This window comes from Arachis hypogaea, chromosome 16 (genome assembly GCF_003086295.3).
Source record: "Arachis hypogaea cultivar Tifrunner chromosome 16, arahy.Tifrunner.gnm2.J5K5, whole genome shotgun sequence".
In the NCBI taxonomy this organism is placed as follows: Eukaryota; Viridiplantae; Streptophyta; class Magnoliopsida; order Fabales; family Fabaceae; genus Arachis; species Arachis hypogaea.
Genome location: NC_092051.1, coordinates 106,392,196 through 106,409,960, shown reverse-complemented (window position 1 = coordinate 106,409,960; position 17,765 = coordinate 106,392,196). Strand labels below are relative to the sequence as shown.

The 17,765-nt window shown below is 32.9% G+C and overlaps 2 protein-coding genes across 2 annotated transcripts; one reads left to right on the top strand and one right to left on the bottom strand.

Annotated features, from left to right (window-relative positions):
- Positions 1-72: 72 nt before the first annotated feature.
- LOC112754612 (uncharacterized) lies at positions 73-2,834 on the top strand (the record flags this gene model as incomplete). The annotated part of the gene is made up of 7 exons (XM_072220600.1): positions 73-80; positions 822-1,002; positions 1,611-1,708; positions 1,829-1,896; positions 2,090-2,162; positions 2,498-2,559; positions 2,683-2,834. Coding segments are annotated over exons 1-7 (642 nt in total), but the record flags the coding sequence as incomplete, so codon positions are not given.
- A 10,344-nt stretch (positions 2,835-13,178) lies between these two features.
- On the bottom strand, positions 13,179-16,673 carry LOC112754609 (protein FAR1-RELATED SEQUENCE 11-like). Its single transcript, XM_072220930.1, has 5 exons — positions 14,290-16,673; positions 14,154-14,202; positions 14,002-14,047; positions 13,325-13,385; positions 13,179-13,241 (listed from the first exon to the last, which is right to left on the bottom strand). Exon 1 carries the CDS (start codon positions 16,657-16,659, stop codon positions 15,964-15,966), a length of 696 nt encoding a protein of 231 aa, XP_072077031.1. The 5' UTR covers positions 16,660-16,673; the 3' UTR covers positions 13,179-13,241; positions 13,325-13,385; positions 14,002-14,047; positions 14,154-14,202; positions 14,290-15,963.
- Positions 16,674-17,765: the final 1,092 nt, after the last annotated feature.

Sequence of the window (17,765 nt, the reverse complement as noted above, 5' to 3'; positions counted from 1 at the left end):
TATTTAATTTATGTTTAATTTTTAGGCTAATATATTTCAGGAAAAGAATAGAGTATATTGCTCTCAGAAAATATGGTGAGGTAATAAATAAAATATTACATTATGGGTGTTAATATTTTTGTTTATCTTTTTGTAAGGAAGATATGATTAACATGATTATCAAGTTATTCTTTTAAACTTTATCCAATATAAAATATAATAAATAAAAAGTTCTGATTTATCTAGTAAATAAAATATAAGCCTTAATGAATTTAAATACAAATAAAATGAATTGAATTATAAGTGAAGCCAGTCCAAAATTTTTTTTAATAAATAATTAGTCATTCATCTACCATAGCATCAAATCGGTGCAACATGGTAAAAATGGTTCGAGCCGGATTTTGACTTCGACAAATTTAATCAATGATATAAATAGGTGGTTTAAGTTTAGATTTATTATTTTTATAGGCATTTTTTTAGGTTTAAATTTGGTTTATTTAAAAGTTTCACAAATCTACAAACCTATTTAAAAAATGTGTTTCGTAAATTATATAAATTGATGTTAAATGTATTTTAAAATTTATAATTTATAATTTATAAGCACAATTTATTTATGGTTATGGATTCCTTGCTCCTACATTTTTGTAGGTTTATCGTTAACCTTCATAAAAATAATTATAAAATGTACCCCGTTTTTTTTTTTGAAAAATTTATTAATTAGATTTTGACCCCTCAAATTATTGATTTTTAATTTTGTCCCCTTTCTCTTTCATTTCTAGATTCAAAGGCATTTAGAGAAGAAAGGTCTGCTAGGGTTTCCTCTCTTTATCAATTTCTGCTAGGATTTTCAATCACTCTCTCCCTCTCTTCCACTTCCCCCACTGCAAATCTCAATATCTTCCTCTTCCCCTCGCTGCCGCAACCTGCGCCCGCCGCCGCGCAACATACCGCCGCCGCGCAACCTGCCCCGCCGCGCAAGACGCCGCCGCCGCCGCACAAGACGAGAAACTGAGAGAGATTAGAGTTCTTGGAGAGCATCAACGAGACTGAATAAATCTCCTTACGAAATAGAGTTCTGAGTTTTCTCCTGAGATTTTTTCTGCCGTCGCATCTGACTTTCTTCTATTTTGTTCTGTTGTGTTCTGTCAAACAACTTCCGAGTTTTCTTCTGTTTTCTTCAAACCGAACCCTTAGTTTTGGATGTGCTCTAATTTTGAACCATTGCATAACCCAGTTTTAGGAAAGATGAAAAGGTACAGAACTACAGATTTTAAAATCTCTCAGTGTTGAACTCTTCATTTCAACGGATCCTGCTGTAAGTTTCTTCCTCATTGTGGTTCACTTTTTGATTGGTTAGGACTTAAGTAAATTGCATGAATTAATTTGATAGGATCACAGCTTTTTCCTTTGCTGTGTAAATAGATTGTGTTTGTTGTTTGTATATTGAATTAGTAGAATACTGCTAGAGTAGGAAGGGATTTGAGCTGATTTAACACGTCTAAGAATCTTAACAAGTCCTTATATTCAAAATCTTCGTTGAAAATTGCTATGGGCTTGTTCTGTAATCTTTCTGTAAATCTCTATAGGAAAAAATAGAAAATGAGAGAAGATTCTAGTGATTTTGTTTGGAGGGAAATCTTGTGGAACCCCATGGAAAATGCACTGTGGCATTTAGTCTTGCATGGTCATCTCCAAAAGTAAAGTTCTCAAAAGGCAGCACTTTTCATAGGTAATCAAAATTATGTAAGAATATTGTATATAGTAAATGTCTAGCAAGACGTAGTATGCCGACCATTTTTTTTTTGTGGTGCGCTTTTGTTTGAATAATTTCAATTCTTTTATTCTGCAGGAGATACACAAAATTTTATGGGACTTCTGAGAGAGCTGCAAAGGACTTGGCCCATGATGCATTAACTCGTATGTTGTCTGATTGGATTGAAGTTGATATTCTTCCTTACTATAGTTTATCTGCATTAGTATTATATGTTATGATCTTCACACACCGTAAAAGGGATAAAAGATATGAATGCTTCTAAAGTAATGTTTCTAAGTGGTTTTAGATTCTGTCAGTAATATTTACAAACCTTGTTATGTTTTAAATTCCAAACAGAATACAAACGATGGGAAGAAGACATTGAGAAATGGCAAAATCCTATTCTTCAGGATGAGTCACTACCAGAATGGTAATTCTCTGTTTAAGCATGAAGACATTTTAATTTTTAAGCATCAACTTGTGTATTGGTTTATTATGGATAATTGCCAAGTTTATATTAGCTTAGAGCCTCTGCAGTATGTGCAAAAGACATAAAACAGAACTTTTCTTTTTTTTTTCTTTGCTAGTTCATGACTAGCTCTTCTGTTTGTAAATTTTTGTTATTTATTTTAATTAAAAAAGGTTTCTCTCAATTTTTCCTAGATCATCCTCCCCCCATATTTATCAGACTGTTCTCCATTTGATCAACTCTTACTTTTGAAGCTTCTGTTGGTTTAGATAATATAACTAAATTTTCATTTACAGGTGCAAGTTCACATTGTTTAATGAACTCTACTTTCTTGTTGCTGGAGGAACAATTTGGATTGGTATGTATTCATTTAAGTATATTGTTTTGTGATTGAGTAACCTGCATAAATTCTAGCTTTTTGGTGGATCTTGCTATTGTCAGATTAGTCTAATAAATGAAGACTCTTTGATCTGTCTTCCAGACTCGCCTTTGCCATCTTCAAATATGAGAAATAAAAGCCAGGATCAGGTAAAAGAATTGGAAAATACAGAAGTCAAAGTGACTGAAGCCAAAGTAAGTCGTAGACAAGGTGCAGATGCTGGGCGTACAACAGATAGCACCTATGATGTTGAGACCTGCATGCAGTCTCGCGAAATTTGGACAGGTGTGACCTACGGTGTTGCTTCTATGATGATCCTTGCAGGAATGGAAGAGGAGGCATTCGCAACTGCCGATGGTATATTTCAAGCAGGGCTGGTCAGAAGATGGATACGGGTAAACTTTCTTGTCATCTGTCCTCCATAATTGTGTGTGATTTTCCAGCATTCTCATTTTTTCTTGCATCTCGTTTACCGTAATAGGGTTAGGATTATTGGATGCGCAATTAGAAATTACTCCCTTAAACTAATTTTATCCCAAACTCAGATCTACAAAGACGTGATTAATGTATCCAATTTTAAAATATCTATAGCATAACAAATAAGCGAACCCTTGTTTTTTCTCTCATCATTGTTAATAATAGCATTTTGGTAAATACGTCTGTCATCAAGTATTGAATTTGAGTTCTTAACTTTATGTCACAACATCTACTAGAGGTTGAAAGTGTGGTGGTGTTTGTCATACATCTTGTGTGCAAAAAGTTCCCACCAAACTTATAATTCTGTGGCTTCATTCTTGCTGTTTAAATTGATAATTAGTTGAATTCATCAAATCATACATTTGATTAGTCTCTCAAATTGGAGTGAAGCAACTTCTTCTCTTTTGTCTAAAGAAATGAAATGAACTAATTCACCTGGTTTGGCATAATGCAGGTACTGGTTTCAGACACCAGAGGCATGGACAATGGATGGACACTACAGGTCTCTCACCTACATGAGGTCACTTTCAAATTGGGGTATGCAATATGCATTAACATTGCCCAAGGCAATTCTTGATGCCCCTAAAATTAACATCATGGTCAGAATCCACCTATCTCCTCTTAATGGAGGATTCTCCCATAATGAAACAGGTGTAAAAAAAAATTGCAAATAAAGCAAAATGCTTTGGAAATTCTGTGTTTCATTGTGCGTGCTGATGATTGTTATTAATATTGCCAAAAAGCACAATTTTTGTATAGGTTTAAAAAAACCCTTTATCGCATTGTTCCTTACCCCCAACATTCTACAAAAGATGTTAAGCAATGGTGAAGCTTCTTTCAGGGTTGGGGTTAGTGTCTTGGAAGAAGAAATAAGAACATTTTACTTGTAATTTTATAGCATGTTAGTTTTGACTTTTGAACAATGTAGGTCATCTTTGCATAATTGCATGTAACGTGAACATTCTTATTTATTCTCCCAAGATATAATCTGACTTTACCACAATTAAATTTATAAAATATTAATAATTGTTTAGCATGTCTACCATCAAGTCTTGGCGATTTGAATTTCCATTTTGTTTTAAATCAAGCCAAGGTATACTGGTAATCAATTATTTAGTTAAAAAAATTGTATAAATTAATATATATAAAAATAATTATCAATTAATATATAAATATATAGTGGTTGAGTGAATAATTAATTTTTTGTAACCGATAATGTAAAGGGAACTAGTAATATAGAATTGTAAAACATAGAAGGATAAATTAGTGTAAATAACTTGTGAAACATAGCTTAGTATTTTGTCTTTCAAGAAAATATTAAAAATATCTAAAAAGATAATTCCTCATTCCCAAAAATGTCTTTATGCTCTGCTTCCACCTTGGTCTTATATTGCCAAGCATTTTCTTGTATTACGAGACACAAATCGTTGTACTCCTCTAAAACCAGATCCACGGCAAGTCTCATTCGTGTGGAGTCGTTAATCTGCTTAGAGCACCAACGATATAATTCTAATTAGAAGTTTGTTGGAAAAATTATTTTAAAAATACTTTCTTATAAATATGACCTGAATATTGAAGTCATCTTGTAAAATACATTCTCTCATCCAACTGGTCACCCAAACTCCGCTATCATTCCTATGATAAAAAGCATTCAACAAATAGTTATTATATACATATAAGATATAATCTATTGAACGATTTATGATATTTAAAAAAAATATATATAATATTAGACTTACGATCTATTTTTTTGAGTGGGTAGGCCAAAAGGTGTCATAGGCCAAAAAGTGGAGCAATCTACAACTTTAGACTTATCATCATCAAAAATATGATCATCTAACATCGCTTCTAAATAAGTTGCCTGTACAAGAGTGAATTCATGACAAAAAAAAGAAGAAGAGTGAATTGTAATTGATTTAAATTGACTAAGAGTACTAGTTACAACAAATGGTTATTTAATTTATTAAGTGATTCTAGATGATTGAGTACTGATTTAGAACAAATAATTACCACTTTAATTGCGTTTCTTTTGCGTTGCTGATGTTTTTCGACACAAGGCAGTGAATCTAATATGATTAGACGACGACTCGTAAAGTCGACAATGACCAAATACCAATGTAGTTCCTCACAGATAGGGATAAAAACCTGCGATAAACCTTAAACCATTATAAACACTAAAAAAAATTTTAGGCATATTAATGGGAAACAAATTAGTCACTTGTACCCTAACGACGTGGCTAATTTTGAGTGAAATATATGCTCCAAGGAAATCAAAGATAACCTTAGCCAGTGTGTATTTGTCGCTTAAAGCATATCGCTGCATATAAAAAAATTGTTAAATGAAAATATGTCTTCAATTTAACAACTATTTTTGAATTGATAATTTAATTATACACTTTACTCATGTGAGTACATAGCATGGTTTAGTCTAGAAAAAAGAACTTCCTTATAAATTAGTATATCCACTCAAACTATTAGACAGAAAAAATTAACTAATAATTTAAAGATATTATAGGGATAACTTTACTGCAAAATGTTCAAGCATGAACCAGCAAATTGGATCTTCATTCCTACGTCGAAATACACGTGTCATCATAAGTGCCACCAGATTTATAACCTACAATATATTAAAATTATATGTAAAACATGTTTATATGTAAATAGAGGCTTAAAAATATAATTATAAGAAATTGTATAACATGCATTGACCTCTATACTTACTCGTGATTCGACACATCTCTCCGGCACAAGACATCTAAATGTACTTCTATAACCTTTTTCATCTGAGATTACTAACTCTTCAGAATCGCCAAAATCATAAAGTGATTAGTTGAGAGAATCATAGAATTTCTACACCATTACATTATACACATAATCATTAACCACACGTACGGATCTAACGTTTCCGAAAAAATATAGGCTGCAACAGCGGCTTGAGAATCGGTTAACTTCATCGAAGCAGTAGGCTCAAATACAATAAGTGTCCACCATTGCTCATAAAAAAAATAGTTTCAAGGTAACAATAAAAAATAAGGAAAACTTTGTCAAAAATAAACGAAAGAAGAAAAAAATTAGGGTTACCTTTGGCAGTACAGCTCCTACTCTAACATGTGGTTGTCCATTAGGTGAAGTTGTAGCTTCACGAGTAATATTCAAGTGGAATAACTTCTTGGGTTGAATTGGTATGATACCAGTAAGATCACTAGTTTTTGTACTTTCCGAAGAATGCACAACTACAGTAGGATCCAACATCGAACTACTATTTGTGGAAGTTTTTTGTTGTGCCATGATCAAATCAATTTTTTGGTGTAGAACATGAATGACTGATTCTAAATTTTCTATTCTTTTTGCTATATCGTTAAACATACTCTTGAACTGCATATTTTTCGGTGGAGCCATCTTCTACTACTCACTCAGATAGTAGTATTTTGTCTTGTACGGTATCATATAACCCCTTAAGATGAATATATAGCAAATTCGGTTATAAAAGATAAGATAAGATAAAAATAATACAAATTTTAAGATATTTTATTTTTATCATTTTTTTTTAAAAGTTATCTAATTAGAGTAAGAAGATAAGTTAAGAATAATAAGAATGCATAAAAAAATCTAATATTATCTTTTTCAAAAAATAATATTAGAATTATAAAACAAAAATTTATTATTAATTTAATACAAGATAAAGGCTGGGTAATTTATGCCGTGGAAACTATTTTAATTTTGGGTATATATTTTTTTTTAATTTAAAGTATAATGACAATTTTTTGTTATCAAATTTAGTTTTAAATTTTAAAAGAGAATTAGTTGTGTGAAACATAATCTTATTCCTATATATAAATGCTCAAGCATAGAACACTATTAACTTTCTCTACTAAAACTAAAATTACAATCTAATAGAGCAATGGAAGAAAAAGTAGTAGACGATCACATTGGATCTTCTTCGATAGAAATTATTGAAAATTCTCCGTTGAAACAAATACTACATGCCATAGAGGTAATATATCCAACTCATGATAATATTGCAATGTTATTTATATATACCAATGCTAATTTTCTATTTTATACTGTAGTCTTTATCCAAGAGAGTTGATGAGATGGAGAAGGCAATGTGGATGGCGAAGAAGTCACTTGATAAATTAACCGCCCTTCAATATAAAACTGATGAGAAGCATGAGAAATTCGACAATACGGACCTATATGAGATGAAGAATAAACCCTGTGATGATGTAATGAAGAAAAACTCTAGCCCGTTGCAAGTAAAGTCCGAAAATTGTGTGTTCACGAATTTATCCGACGAGAATAAGGACGTTGAGATTTTGCACAATCTGCCATCATCGTTCTACAAAGGCATGCAAACATGCCTGGATGGAGAAGAAAAATCGAAGCCAAAGTCAAGATTCGGTATTCATAGAAATAGCAAAACTAATAAAACTGTGCAAGAACTTCCGAGTACGTGTCTAAGGCAAAAGGACAAATTGGCAAGATTTAATAATCCATCATCTATCCAAAATATGGCGTTTGCACGACCAGCTAAAATGCCAAAAATTGAGCACAAAGGTCAACTATCAAGCAAGATGGCAGAAACTAGAGTACGCAAAGGGCCTTTAACTTTCACCATAGACAAAGAACGGTTAACGACCGCTGCGAAACAAAAAAAATGGCTTTCAAGAACACTTCTATCCTAAAGGTATTTGATTTAGTTAAAAATAATTTATTGGCATAGTATTCAAATATGTATATTGTGGATAACCTTTACGTTTTGTGCAGAATCTTAACTGTTCATTCAAACCACCACAAGATATGAGGTTGAGTGAGGATTTGGTCAACATGGCTATGTACATCTTTGCTGCTGATAATGATATAGCGTGAGCATTTTTTTTAATCTTTTATTTTTAATTTTAGTTCTCTCTGTGGCTAACGTGTTGGCTTTGTGTTAGAGAGGATTTGGTTCATATTCACGATACAACTGCAACTAGAGAAGATCTGTTCTGTCTCGTACCTGGAAAGCAAGTGTCTGAACTGGTAATAAAGCTGATTGCATTGAAGATAACATCAAATATCAGCATGACCAAATTAAAAAATGTTTGGTCCCTTCCACCATCATTTGCAGTAAGTCAAAATCTTGATTTTCTGGATATTAACTAAGTAAAATAAATAACCATTGTGCTCAAACATTCCCAAGATGACATTACGTTACATATGGAAGATCATGACCTACTAGAAAAATATGCACATTATATGCCACCAACCCGTGACCTTCAATTTGTAAGTTCTCATTAATTATTGGAATATTTTTATTATAATAAAAAGTACTCAAACTTGTACTTATACATATTACATCATATTTGTTATACAGATATATGTCCCAATCAAGGATAATGATCACTGGTATCTAATGGTAATGAGCATCCCTGACAAAATACTTTATCATTTAGACTCTCACTGTAAGGTTGAAGATGATGAACCACGCAAGCATCATATTAGAAATATAGTAAGTTCTCCTACTATAGAAACAAAGTTAATAATAACATTACCTCGAATAATAAAGCACACTATTCTTATTACAGGGAGTGGCTCTTTCTGAGATAATATTCTCAGAGAAGTATGCAAAATGTGGTATACAAGAAATAGTGAGTTTTGAGGGTTGGGAAGTCCGTAAAGCAATAGGTATTCCTAGGTGCTCAAATAGGTAATTATTCAAATTGTTGGTTATTTAATTTAATATTATATATATACTGTTTTTGACTTCCTTATGTTGTTCTGCATAATACGTTTTCACACAGCAATGATTCAGCTGTATGGGTTATGCAGTGGATGAATTTGCAACAGGAATTCACTCCTGTGGTCCCTCCAAAGGTAACTTTTAACATAGACAATTTCCCTCTTTAATTACACTAATACATGTGTTAACGTTTGGTAAAATAAATTACAGCTGCATGAGGAAAGGAGTAGAATGTATTTAGCATTGGATTTCGTCACCGGAGATTGGAATAAGATACGGTCAGATGTTAACGAGAGGTTTCAGTTATGGTGGCTTATGATACACCCATAACATCTTTATTTAAATTGAAAAGAATTATTTATGTCTTCTTCTTAGACTTACTAAAATAGACGAATTTATTTATTAGATATTTTTTATTACTCTTGTTGTGTACTACCTTTTCCTTCTCCTATTAAGAACTTAAAAAAAAAAATTGGAATGCTTTAGCTATTTTTTTTTCTTTTTTATATTTATCTCCCAGCGTTAATTTTATTGAAAGCACCTTTAGACATGCACCGAATTCATTGGGCTGATGCTCTTGTTATAGGATTTGAGAATAATAAAAACTATTAGATAAATTTCTCTTATCAAAGTTGTTAACACTTTAATGAGTTGCATCGCAACACTGGTACTTGATTGTGTATTAAGAGAATGATGCGATTGCTTTCAAGTGCGCGGTTGTACTTATAATGCAAGAAGAACTAAATCTTTTTATAAAGAAATAAATATATTTTTAATTATTTTTTTATTTAACTTTTATAATCTTTATCTTGATAAATTTTATTTCTCTTAAAATTTTATTAATTTTTATTAATTATTTATTTATTTTTATTTATTTTTTATTTTTGTAATTTTTATCCAATGAAAAAAAAAAGACAAAAGATTGGAAAAGTAAAAAAATAAATAAATAAATAATAAAAATTACTATAATTTTATTTTGTTAATATAAAAATTATAAAAAGTAAATAAAAAATAATTAAAGATTTTTTGTCTTTTATAAAAAAATTCAGTTCTTCTTCTTAAATATTATAAAGAGATTTAGTCCTTTTTAATAATTTTAATATTAAAGGTCTTTTTTAATAATTAAATCTTTCTAACGATCCTTTACAATAATTTTTCTTAACTTTTTTAATGTGAAATATAAAAATATTTGATTATTTTAGTGTTTTATATGGTTGTGATAGTAGCACAAAACATCATTGACGTTTTATAATAAAAAAATTAATTATAAAAAGCCAAACATCACTGACAATTTGTAACAACAAATATTATTTTACAAATGAAAGTAGCAATGTTTAACATATAGTTTGGTTTATTATAAAGAATTTCACACCTAATAATACAATATAAAAAAGAAAAAATTTGGTATAATTCATCAAGTCCGAAAAATAAAAAAGTGGTATAATTCATAAATAAATGTTATGAAACAACATTTTTCAAATTTATTTATGATTATACTATTTTTGACAAAGGTTATTTATCATTTTAAAATTTCTTTTTAGAATTTGTTTTTGGTGATTAACTCTATTTTGTTTAGTGTAAAGAATAAAAAATTGTTTTCAAAGTTATTTGATGTCATAAAAAAATGGTCAAATAGATTAGAGGTGTCACATTTTTTATGAACTGATTTCATGCCATAAATATGTTTGGAAATTAGGGTAATATTACTTATAATATTTGATGGATTGAGTTGATATTACAAATTTTTCGAGAATTAAACTGACATTACATATATTTTTGAGAAACTAAATACTTTAGATTATAATTTATTAATCTATGGAATAAACATAATTTCATTTTTTGACATAGATTTACAAAGGGAGCGTAAATCTTAATTAACAATGTAGCTAAAAAAATAATTAAACTTTTAAAAAAATGCAAACCTATACTAGCCAGTGACACCAGTGTTTGGTTCAGTTTTTTTTTTAATTTATTTATCAAAGACAGAAGTTTACTCATTGAGAAGAAAATTAATAATCAAAGGTTTTTGGTTGACAGCCAGCTGAGCTGGTAGTTGGTGATTTATGTTTTTATCTTTCATGAATGCCTTGCAATATCCATGTTTAAAATTTTAGGGTTCTGGGTCTTTAATGCTGCTTAGATGTATATTTCATATAATATTATATTATATGAACTATTATTTTAAAGTTATATCAGTGTTGTTCACTTGTTTGATCCTAATTATACAATACCTTATAAAAATTTTTTGAAATGTTAAAATTGCATTAAGTTAATACCAAAACAAAAGATTACATGAAATCAATTAAAATACCCAAAAAAAATATTACATCACTCTCCGAAATTACCCATTCAAGTCCCCCAGTTACCCATTCTAAGTTGGCTACCTTAAGAATCAGCAGTTGAAAAAAGGTAAATGTTCAAAAAGGTCAATTCAACAGTGATAAAATTTTGAGTATGGCTTCAAGGATGTAGCACCTGTTGAAAGATGAACACGAGGAACTCGGAAGTAGCAGTATACATGACTTTGTATAGTTCTTCTATTTCGTTTTCTTCTCTTTCTCAGTGACCCTTGGCTTTTGGTAGAACAATATCTGGCTTAGGAGTGTGAAATTTGTAGCAACACCAATTGCGGAACCCATTACAACTTCAAAAGAATTAAGGAAACAGTCACAAATACATAATTAAGATACGAATGCAGTACTGCTAAAGAGTTAAATTAAAGGGGCCTGCTACACATACAAGTAAAAAGGCCGTACAAGTTTTACAAGTTATCAGCCCAAACTTCATTAACACGCGCATTAACTCATTTTGAATGGAGCGTAACTACACGCGCCCCACTCAAACGGTTCCTCTTCGTCTTCTTCTTCTTCTTCTTCTCTTCTTCTTCGTCTTCGTCTTCTTCCTCTTCCTCTTCCTCTTCGTTTTTTTTTTTCGATTTTCATGGTTTCTGAAATTCTTCTTCTTCTTCTTCTTGCTGCACGTTCTTTTTCCTCTTACTCTTCTTCTCCTTTTCTTTCGTTTCTGCACGTTCTTCTTCCTCGTTTTCCTCTTCTTCTTCTTCTTCTTCATTTACGTCTTTTCTCTCTGTTTTCTCTTTTTTTTTTCGATTTTTCATGGTAAAATCGTTTTTGAAGAAGAAGAAGCAGCAGAAGATGAGGAGGAGAAAGAGAAAGAGTTCTGAATTTTCTTAAATCCTTTGGGTGTATTTTCTTAAATCCTTTGGGTGTATTCCAATAATCGTTTGGGTGAATTCTTGTAACCGTTTGAGTGTATTTTCTGTAATCCTTTGGGTGTATTTCTGTAATCATTTGGGTATATTTGAGTGATATCTGACTGATATCTATGGGTGTATCTGACTCATATCTATGGGTGTATCTTACTGATATCTATGGGTGTATTTTTCATTTCAGAAAAAATAGCAAGTATTACAGAAATACACCCAAACGATTACATAAAATACACCCAAGAGATTACAGAAATACACCCAAACGATTACATAAAATACACCCAAGAGATTAAAGAAATACACCCAAACGGTTACAGGAATTCACCCAAACGATTATAGAAATACACCCAAAAGATTACAGAAAATACACCCAAAGGATTTAAGAAATACACCCAAAATCATGCATAATTCAGAACTCTTTCTCTTTCTCCTCCTCATCTTCTGCTACTTCTTCTTCTTCAAAAACGATTTCAGAGCTTGATGTCAAAAAATAATAGAAATCAATAATAACGAAAAAAGAAGAAGAAAAAGAAGAAGAAGGTGCAGCAAGAAGAAGAAAAAAGAAAGAAGAAGAACATGCAGAAGAAGAAGAAGAAGAAGAAGAAGAAGAAGAAGAAGAAGAAGAAGAAGAAGAAGAAGAAGAAGAAGAAGAAGAAGAAGAAGAAGAAGAAAAGAAAGTGCAATGAAGAAAAAGAAGAAGAAAAGAAGAAGAAGAAGAAGAGGAAGAGGAAGAGGAAGAAGAAGAGGAAGAGGAAGAAGAACGTGCAGCAAGAAGAAGAAGAAGGTGCAATGAAAACGTGCCGTAACAGTATGTGGAGGAACTAACGTCAACGACGAAGAACAAACCAGTGAGAAAGGGGGAGAAAAGAACGATCGAAAAAGAAGGAGAAGAAGAAGAGATGTAGCGCGTGTAAAGAATGTAGCACTTACAGCGAATTTTGGGGATTAGAGTTTAATTGACTTGTAATACTTACAAGCCCTAATTGCTTGTACGCAGAGTTTTTCTCAAATTAAAAGACCACCAAAAACATAAATATTGAAATGAATTTGTTCTAATGTAACACGGTAAAAACTTCATATGTTCGTTTGATAAAATAACACGAACAGTATAAAAATCGCTTTGATGGAAGTAACAATAATAATGACAGAAAAATTGATTAGTGGGGGTGGAAAAAATAAAGGAAGCAAGGATATCACTTTTTGGTGCATTTTCTTGGAGGCTTGTGAATACTCTAACTGCAACATATATAAACGTAAACATTAATTTGCAAACAAAAAAAAACTATAAAGAAAATTTCCAAAATGACATACTGGCTTACCCATTGAACCTGCAGAATTCATCAAAGAAGTTAAGAAGCTGAGCTCCCCTGTACTCCTGTTCTGCTCAGAGCAAAGAAAATAACAAATGAGAATAAGAATGTAGAAACAAGTCTCAACTTAGATAATTGACAAGCATTATAGATTAAACAATACTATGACAAGCGCAGAAGTGTAAAGTGAAAATCATATCATCAGAGATGAAAACATCCTAGCCTAGAAATAGTAAAAGCATATAGTTTTCTTCAAGCATATGGTTCACCTTGGTTCAACAGAAACAACAGTTACTTTTAAGTCATCATTTACTAGAAAACACAAAATCCAGCAGCAAACCACCCAACGCCTGTTACTTTTAAGTAATCTGCTTACAAGATGATAAAGTTTTGATCCAAGAAAACATCATTTCAGCTACTCAATCTAAAATTCAAAGAAAACCAATAACAGCAAAAAGTACCCCATGTACCTTAGCCAGAAGGCAAAGAATCGGTTAACATTGTTGCACATATATATACACACACTAGAAAGCAAATCAAAATCAAGTTCCATTTATTTTGACAGATCATCGGGGATATGATCTCCACATATATCAACCAAGATACCTTTTTCTTTTTTCATTTCTATGATGGAATAAAAAAGCAAATGCTTCACATTTCTATGATGCCATAACAAGAGTATGAACCTCAACCTTTAGTTATAAACACGAACAACATCAACCATCGCAAAAGCTGAATTCGAATAAGATTAAATATAACAGAAATAAATTAAAAATTACACCAATCCCAAATCAACTAAAAATTAGAGGATACCAGAAAATTAAAGCATTAACCATACCTTATTACAGCACCTCATTGCTACTGTAGGAAGCACTCTCATCATATACCTATAATATCAGCAATATAATATCATTAGTACTAGCTAATAAGTAGCAAATAAAACTTTGTCATACCTCATTGGTAAAGATACTTACCAATGAGTCATCTTCAATGTTCATGTGGTCATCCGAGTCATTATCAAATGTGTCATTTCCAAGGCCTTCTGACTGTGAGATGCCACGACGAACACGACAAGTTGTTCGATTGTGGCCCTCCATGCCACAATGTCCACATCGATGTTTTCTTTTATTGGACTGTGAAGCCCCCCTTTTGTCCTACATTTTCTTGGGTCCCTTGGCATGCTATGTCCGAGATCATTGGTTGCGAGCCCAGCTCCAGAAGCATCCACTTGCACACCATCTCTTACACTATCTGCATCATTGACCCCCCCTTTTTGTGCAGCATCTTCCTCCTTAAATTGTTTCAACAAATTCATAGCCATTTCCCGTGTAAAGATAAATCTCTCGTTATCTCGGCAAGCAAAGTTGGCTAGTTGTCTAAACCAATCATCAAACAACCGTACTGACTTAGCATCAAAGAATCCCAATGAAGCCCGACCGCATTTTGCAAACCCACTTTGGCAGTCTTGGTCCACCGAGGCAAGACTAATGACCTTGGCAACTCCTCTATATCTTCATGCACCAAGACGCAAACTATGTGTTCACAAGGTATGCCAAATGATTCCATTCTCATACATGAACAATTGAATTCCATCTCAATGTCACAACAGAATACACGCCACATCTCATTTGGCGTTTGGTCCAAACCGACAGAGTAAATCACATAAGAGCCAGTTTGCCTCATATTTATTACCTTCATTGATGCAGCCCGTACAAGGATTGGTTGGAACATATGAAATATTGATAGGGTGTAAACATTGGCAGCACTCCTCTCTAACTGTTGAAAACAGGTTTGCATAATGGGTCTCCCATTCACAGAGGCGAGGTCAGCCTGGACCTCTTTCCACCTTATATGGTCGACACAACGATTAAAGTGTTGAATGAACTCAACCAGATTGTACCTTGAGTTGACATACTTTGCAATGATCGAGTTTAATCCCTCGCACCGAGAAGTAGTCCGAAAACCAGCAAAAAACTTCCCTCTTATATGTGCAGTTGCCCATGATGTCTCTTTTTATACATATCTAGGACCCAATTCTTGTTTTCGACACCAAATCTCTCAACCATTTCAAACCACTTTTGACGAAATACATCAATTTCATAGTCGCCTAGCATACACTTTCTAAACATGGATGTAAACTGGGGCTTGCCAATGTTACTTGTTGCGTTGCGAATCAGATGCCATGCACATAATCTATGATGTGCATTAGGAAACTCTTTCTCAATGGCGAACTTCATTGATAGATCACCATCCGTGATCACCGAAACAGGTGCTTTCCCATTCATTGCTACCTTCAGTTGTTGTAGCAACCACCTGTATGTGTCTTTTTCCTCATCGCAAATTAAAGCAGCAGCAAAGATAATTGTTTGATTGTGATGATTGACACCAGAAAATACCACCAATGGACACATATATTTATTCCTCTTATAGGTAGCATCAAACGCCAGCACATCGCCAAATAATGAGTAGTCGGCCCTGCTGAGACCATCGCACCAGAATAAATTGCGCAAAGTACCATCGGCATCCATGTGATGATTAAAATAGAGAGAAGGGTCATTTGTTGCTTGATCTTCTAGATACTTCAAAGCTGCATATGCATCACCGGGTAATTGGCACCTCTGCTTTGCTATTTTATTGTACATGTCCCTTTACGTGAAAGAGAGATACTCGTAGCCACCTGCCTGATTTGCTAATGCCCGATATATCTGCCCAACACTAATCCCACCCTTTTTCATGTTAACCATGTGGCCAATATCAGCCTCGGACATGAATCTATGCCCAGGGAGCAATCCAGTCAACCGAGGATCCAGAAGCGAATGATTGTGTTCATCAGAAAAATAAGAAATAAACCAACGACCGCTAGGTGCATCTACACGAATCTCCATCATTGCACTGCAGCCACACCTTGTCTCGGGTGTAGGTTTTCTCTTAAGGTTTCCGATGCCGTAATTATTTGGCGGTCTAAATCCTTCACGATGACATACAAAATTCTTCAACTTAAGTGCGCCCGCACGACTCTTCCTAGTCCTGTTCTTCCGAGCACTAAAGCCTCTTGTCCTTGCATATCTATTGTAGAACTCAAATGCAATGTCGACATCAAAAAAGTGAAAATGACATACATCTTCATCCCTGATGTTCCAAAATTCAATCATCCCAATGTCTTCGAGTGAGTCAATGTTATACCCTTCATCGAAGCCGTGATAATCGAACATTGGTTCCACATTTGTGTCGTCCTCATCCATATAATCCACGTCAACTTCCTCATATTTTTCTTCCTCCTGCTCATACTGATCATATGATGTATGCTCGCTATTAACCCCTTCGTGAGAAAATTCCTGACCCATAACTTCCTAAACACCAATACACAATTCAAAATGAAACTTAAGTTTGTAAATAAATTACCAAACACCGAGTACCAGCCATCACAAATCACAATCTTTTAAAATTGAAATCAATCCAATAGTGTCAATCTTAGGAATCATGAAATTGGACACGAGTTTCATTTATTGTATTAAGGGGAAATGAAGAAGCGTGAATCCAAAATCTAATGGTGAAACTATAAGAGTAAAAACAGAAAGACAAGAACAATTGGCAATGCCAGCTATGCATGCGGTGGGTGCAAAGGACAACAAAATATTAAAGAGTATATATCCTCTATCTATAATCTATCTATATTTCTGATCCCATGTCACAAAATCCCCGCCGCTCGCGGCCACTGAAGAACACATCGTTTCCCCTTTGAGAACCCCGCAAAGTTTGCTTGGCTGCCACTTCAATCCATAGAAATTGATTGTTCGCAAGATTAGATATGCATATGCCATTCCTGCTGAAATGACCTTATTTTAAACACACTGCTTTCTTTGAGTTGATTGATGAGGTGTTTAATTTTCTCTTTATATATTGTGAAAGGCACTTTCCTGTGCCAGCTGCTGCATCAGCACACAGAAGTGGTTTTGGCAATTTGTATAGAGTGGTGGCAAATTTACAAGAGAGAGGGGTACTCAAATCCATAGAACATGGATGTGAGGAAATTTATTCATTAAAAGTATTGTGTTTGGAATCTTAGGGTTCTTAATTGCTAATGACTTGGAACAACATGACAACTATTTTGGACAAACCATGTTCAGTGGCACCATTAAATACAACAACAGTACAAGCCTTATAATAATTAATAACTATTCATTATTTCAATCCTTTCATTCAAACTGTAAAATCTGCATATGTTTTAAGTTTTCAAACTTGTATCATGTCATTAAGATAGAAGGCTAGAGGACCATTTTGTGACACATGATTTTCTCTATAAGCATACGTATGGATTTAGATAGCTTGTTTGTAACTATACATTTTAAGAATACTGGGTCAAGTTGAATGAATAATATAAAACAATGGTGAGGTCAATTTTACATTAATCTACATATATGCTTACAAATTACAAGAACATAAGAAAAAC